This window comes from Malurus melanocephalus, unplaced genomic scaffold, assembly GCF_030028575.1.
Source record: "Malurus melanocephalus ecotype Western Australia unplaced genomic scaffold, MMel_1.1 scaffold_59, whole genome shotgun sequence".
In the NCBI taxonomy this organism is placed as follows: domain Eukaryota; kingdom Metazoa; phylum Chordata; class Aves; order Passeriformes; family Maluridae; genus Malurus; species Malurus melanocephalus.
In genome coordinates, this window is record NW_026623291.1 from 2,880,512 (window position 1) to 2,886,039 (window position 5,528).

The 5,528-nt window shown below is 56.1% G+C and overlaps 1 protein-coding gene across 1 annotated transcript; it reads right to left on the minus strand.

Annotated features, from left to right (window-relative positions):
* Positions 1-2,892: 2,892 nt before the first annotated feature.
* On the minus strand, positions 2,893-5,528 carry PPDPF (pancreatic progenitor cell differentiation and proliferation factor). Its single transcript, XM_057366103.1, has 5 exons — positions 5,408-5,528; positions 4,454-4,542; positions 3,654-3,728; positions 3,427-3,523; positions 2,893-3,245 (listed from the first exon to the last, which is right to left on the minus strand). The coding sequence occupies exons 2-5, from the start codon at positions 4,506-4,508 to the stop codon at positions 3,134-3,136; spliced, it is 339 nt and encodes a 112-aa protein (XP_057222086.1). The 5' UTR covers positions 4,509-4,542; positions 5,408-5,528; the 3' UTR covers positions 2,893-3,133.

A 5,528-nucleotide genomic window follows, 5' to 3' on the forward strand; every position in this document is an offset into this window, starting at 1 on the left:
ACAGCTCATTTCTATTTTTAAGGTCCCTCAYCAGCCCCTGAAGGGTGAGGGGGAAGCAAAGCTGCTGGAGGGAAATAAAGCGAACCAAAACAACCCCCAGCAGCAAGAGGAAGGGAATGTAAAGAAATGCTTCTCACCGGAGGCGGTGGGGTGGCACGAGGGCTGCTGCAAGGGACGAGAGCGAGCAGAAAACACCAGCGAGATTTTAGCAAATATGGGAATTAATCAACAGCCAAAACAGCACCAGGGGAGCAGAGGGGGTGAATCAGTCCCTGTGGAGTTGATGCCGTGGAAGATGGGTGCTTGCCCGTCCAATATCAAGCCCTATAGGAGGAAGGGGATTGCTTAGGGAGAGGTGTTGGTTATGGGGAACCCCTTTCTTGGTTTTACTTCTATTGCCCAATGTTCCCCTTGCTATCCCACAACAACAGGACACAAAACACATGAAATCATATGAAATCAGAGAATCATTTGGGTTRGAAAAGCCCTCTAAGAACACAGAGTSCAACCATTCCCCCAGCACYGCCAGGCCCACCACYACCCCRTGTCCCCARTGCCACATCCACAGGGCTGTTAAATCCCTGYAGGAACRGTGACTCCACTRCCCTGGACAGCCTGTTCCCATGCTTGGTAACTCTTTCAGTGTGGAAATTTGTCCTGATGCCYGACCTAAACCTCTCCTGCCACAATTTGATGATCTTCCATAGAATTGCRAAATGAGAGTTTTCTCTCGTGGCTTGTTACTTGAGAAGAGAGACACCCACAGCAGTGAAGATGGAAACAGAACAAAAATAAATGTGCTTGGCTGTCAGATGCTTTTCCAAAATATGTCTGAATGCTATGAAGGGGAAAGAAAGGCCCTAAAAGCTCTTCAAGCCCAAGCAAAAAAGGCAATGCCAAGGGCTTTTCCCTCAACAATGCCATGAAGCTGCCTGGGAGAACATCATGGGGAATCTGGGCTCTCCCTCTATCTTCATTCCCAGCAGAGAAGGAATCTGTGACAATTTGCAGACATTCAGGAACACAGCCTTTAATTCAGCAGTTTTTCCAGGCAGTTTTGTTTCACTGGGCAGGGAACCATGGCCACTGACRGGTGCTGCTGTAAATCCAACCCACTCAGAGCAACGTGGGGATGAGCTCAACCTCCATCCAACATCCAAAAAAGAGGAGTATCTATGAGCTCATGGCATCACAGAGCAGCTCACTGAGAGCRGGATCAGGCTGGGGAATGTGCCCAGATGAAAGGCAGGGATGTAGGATTGGTGCTTTGCTCTGCCATTGCCTCCCCGGGATGCCTGGGGACATTGCTGGGTTTGTCCCTCCATGACCACGAGACCAACAAACAAATACAGTAATATTGACTTTACCTTTGTGTGTCCACACTGTGATCTGCAGGCTTGGGAAAAGAAATATTTGCCTCTCCAAAACACGGGGCTTCTGCTGGGAACAGTAGCACAGGAGATCCCTGAGGCATCCTGGGGGTGAGCAGCACCCAAAGGGCTTTGCTGGRGCATGGGAAGATCCTGGATTGGTGCCACAGCCACACTTCGCAGCCAGCCTTACCTTGTCTTATTCAGAARAGGTTTATTTTCCTTTATTTTTCTGTGTTTGGTGATGTTTAAAGGCTGCCACGTGCTTCCTGTGAGATGCAGCCCCCCCAAACAGCAGAAGTCACATCAGATCATTGCTGCCATGGACATGGGGGTCACCCTCAGGGTGCTGGCAGCCCCTGGGGTCCAAACTTTGTGTCCAAGACTGCTGGAACCCCCCTGAAGCCATTCCCTTTCCATTCACACACTTGGTCAGGGGGAGCAGAGCCCTGTCCAAGGGACAGGGGACACAAATCCTCTGCCCCAAAGACAAGGATTTCTGCCTGGGGAAACAGAGCTCAGGGAAAAGCTCGCTCAACACTTTCCACCCTCAGAAACAACAGAGCTGGAAGTGACCCTGGCTGCCCCTGCAGAGCAGACAGAAAGCAGAGCAGACAGCAAGCAGAGCAGACAGCAAGCAGAGCAGCCACTTCCCCCCAGCTGCTCTCTGCCCCTTGTCCTGCCTGCACGGGGCACCAGCAGGGAAATCACGGCTCAGGGATCCCCTGTCCTCAGCTGCCATCGGGGCTGCAGCCCCTGGTGCACRCAGGGACAGCCCCACACCTCGTGCTGAGGTGAGCAGGGAGGTTTGGCACCTTTAAATCAACCTCTGCCAGGATTTCTGTGCCTCCAGCAGGAACAAARGTGTTCCCTTCACGCAGGCACCTGCAGGCTCTTGTTTTCCCAGCTATCAGGCTGGTCACAGAAGGATCAAACAGCCAAGCTGACAAATTGAAGGTAAAAATCAGGCAAAACAGCRCTTGGGGAAGTGCAGCACATGGGCCAGGTGGGATCCAGAGCTGCCAACYCCAGTGCAGCCCCTGAGCTGCCATCCACACCATGAGCTCCAGCCTGACTTCCAGACCCATAAAATGCATGTCCTGAGCAAGCTTTATCCCCCTCCTCATTCTGGAGGGGTCACTGTGTTCCCAAACGCTGCCCCCAGCCCCAGGCACACCTGCTCAGGCCCTGGCACTCGCTCCTGCCCCTCGAGGCACCAAAGCAGCCCAGGGCAGCTGTGGCTTTGGGAGGCCAAACAAGCTCAGTGCCAGCAGGGAACGGCTGCGTAGCCAAGTAAGGAGAGAAAAGGCTGAGGGAAGGCATTTACAACACCACCACAGCCCAGCCAGACCCTGCTCACGTGCAAAACACACAGGGCCCAGTGAGTCAGGCTGGCATGTGACACCTGGCACTGCCACATCCCTCTGCTGCTGTGAGCAGGAGCTGTGTCCTGGTGCAGCCCCTCCAACACCCCCAGCGCTGCTCTGCTCCCCCCTCCACGCATCAAGAACAACCCACAGCATTTTAAAAGGCTGCTCCAGTTTATTGGTCACCATTGCACGAGTTSAAGGTAATAAAAACGTGTTACCAAGTCTGCTTTGAAAGGGCTTAGTTACACCGGGAGAGTAAAAAGGCTGGAGTGGAATCGTCGGGGTGGCTGAACTTTTCCATCAGAAAGCAGCACCTTGTCCTTGGAGCAGCCAGCTACTCTACAGGGGAGGGGCAGTGCCCGCCGGGGTGGGGAGGAGCAGCCGCCGACCCGCTCACACCGAGGGTCCTGAGCTGGACTCGCTGGCGTGGCGCCTCCGCCCCGCGCCCGGGGCTGCCACCAGGGCACAGGCCATCGGTCCAGTGGCCACCCGCAGAGCTCCCAGGCTGCAACACAGAGCAGAGAGAGAGTCAGCCATAACACCGACCCTGAAATGTGGCATCGCTGCTCTGCAGCTAAAGGAAGCCCTGGGCATGGTCCATTGGGTCAGGAGGACCTCGGGGGACACAGCAGGGATGGCCCCAGGTGCCACACTGGTGCTCCCCCATGCCACCTCAAAGCACTCACCTCTCCTGGGACTCTGACACGGTTGTCATGGCCGGGTGAGCAGTCTTCCCAAAGAAGAAGCTGGCCCACCACTGGCCAGGGTCAGCCTTGGGCAGATCTGGGGAACAGAGCACGGCCAGGTCAGCGGCCCCATGGCCACCCCAACCTCACCCCAGAGGAGAGGCGGGCTCATCTCCAGTAGGATTGGCCAAGCAGAGTCCCCCTGGGCCAGGACAGGTGGCACTTACCCGGGCCGTGGGGGATGACCTCCCCAGAGTACTCTGAGCTGCAGGAGCTGGTGCTGGATGTGGAGCTCAGGCGCCCTGTGGACAAATCATGGCCATCAGAACCAGTGCTGACCCATGGCCATGCCACGAGAAGGAAAGCACGGCCATGGTGTGACTGTCCTGGGTGACACAGTCCCATCACTAACTCGCTCCAAGCCAATAAAAACCACCAGGAGGGGGATACTGGGGAGATTCCAAGAGCAGGGAGCAGAAAAACACCTGAACACCTCTGTACGACCCCAAGGACAAAATGTAGTGGCTTTGAGAGGCCTCTGCAGATGACTTGAGGCCAAGAGGATGTGAATTCCTGGGTATAATCCATGTGTTTTTAGTACAACAGCCACAAGTCTGCTGCTTGTTTCAGCTCAAGGGGAATCCTTTAATTCCCTCTGGTTTAAGCAATCCATTAAACCAGAAAGTGTCTCCTGGGTGAGGTACCAGGAGCTACCATTGCTCAGACTGGTTTTGCAGCTCATTTCTGCAGCAGCAGTGCAAGATGAAGTGGTCAGCTCCATCCCCTACAACCTCAGTAACCAGTGAAGGAGATTTGAGCCATCTGGGGGCCCCAAAGGAGGGTCTGGGCAGCAGCAGGGACACTGCTGGCTGTCCCCTGTTTTCAGCAAAAACTCACATGGGGCTGTAGCTGAAAGCACAGAGCTCAGCTCCATTTCTGCTGGAGCCAGATCCCCCCACACCTGGCAGAGACCCCCATGTGCCCACCCATCATCCCAAGCCCTCCCTGGCCCCCAGCTTGCCCTTACTTCTGCGATAGTTGTGCGTGGCCATGAGCGAGCCGCTGGATGGGATGGATGCCATGGTTCCTGATCTTGGTTCTGGTGCAGATCTAAACCTGGGAGCAGAGAGATAGCTGTCAGCACCCACCCTGAGCCACTCCTGCACCCCCGAAAGCTGCAGGGGTGTACAGGGAACCAGTCTGACTCCACGTTTGTGGAGAAACGGGACGTGCAAGCCCGCACTGGGAACGGCGGCTGCTGCTCGCACACGGATTAAATCCACAGAGCTCCGAGAGCTACGTGCAAAGCCAAAATAATTCCTTCATGCACAGCTGCCTGCCCAGAGCACAGCCTGGCACAGCCCCTCTCCAACCCTCCCTCCTCCCCGGGTGTTTTTCTTGCAGAAATCCGGCTCCCCTCCTTGGATCAACATCTGGAGTTACAAAATCCCAAGCGGATGTTGCATAAGGAGCAAAGAAACGCTCAGTTGGGGCACATACCGAGGGGTGTTCCTGCAAAGAGTTCCAGCCCCAGCCTGTCCTCAGCAGCCTCCCCAACACCCACAGCCGGGACAAACCTGCCCGCCCTTCACCTTTGATGTGGTTCAGCTCCAGTTCTGAACTGGAGAAGTTCTGAACTGGAGAAACTCAGTACTGGTGTAGTTCAGAACTGGAGAAGTTCAGAACTGGAGAAGTTTTTTTTTCCTCCTTCCGGGTACAAAACACCTTCCTGCCCGCAGCTGACTCTTCCCACAGTCCGACCCCTTCTTCTCCAAAAAAACTCAAAAAAACCTCAGGCAGCCAAGCGCGCCAGCTGCCAACAGCTGGACACCGATCCCCGGMGCCATGCGGGAGAATCAACCTCTCCTCAGCGGGGAAACTGAGGCACGGGGAAGTTCCGAGCCAGCGTAGCCCCCTCGCAAATCAAACCCTCCGCTCCCTCTGTGGGGCCGCCCCGTCCCCCCGGCTGCGGGCAGCGCACCTGGGCTGTGTGCGGGCTCCGGCGGCTCCGGCGGGCGGGCAGGGCAGGGGGGTCCGGGGCGGGGGTCGCCGATCGCTCGCACCGCACGGCCTGAGCCGCGGCGCTGCCGAAAACCCCCCGA

Coding starts and splice junctions, on each gene's coding strand:
- PPDPF (XM_057366103.1), bottom strand. CDS start 4,508: ATGGCATCCATCCCATCCAGCGGCTCGCTCATGGCCACGCACAACTAT. Junction 3,729..4,453: donor CACGCACAACTATCGCAGAA/GTAAGGGCAAGC, acceptor ATTTGTCCACAG/GGCGCCTGAGCTCCACATCC. Junction 3,246..3,426: donor GTGTCAGAGTCCCAGGAGAG/GTGAGTGCTTTG, acceptor TCTGTGTTGCAG/CCTGGGAGCTCTGCGGGTGG.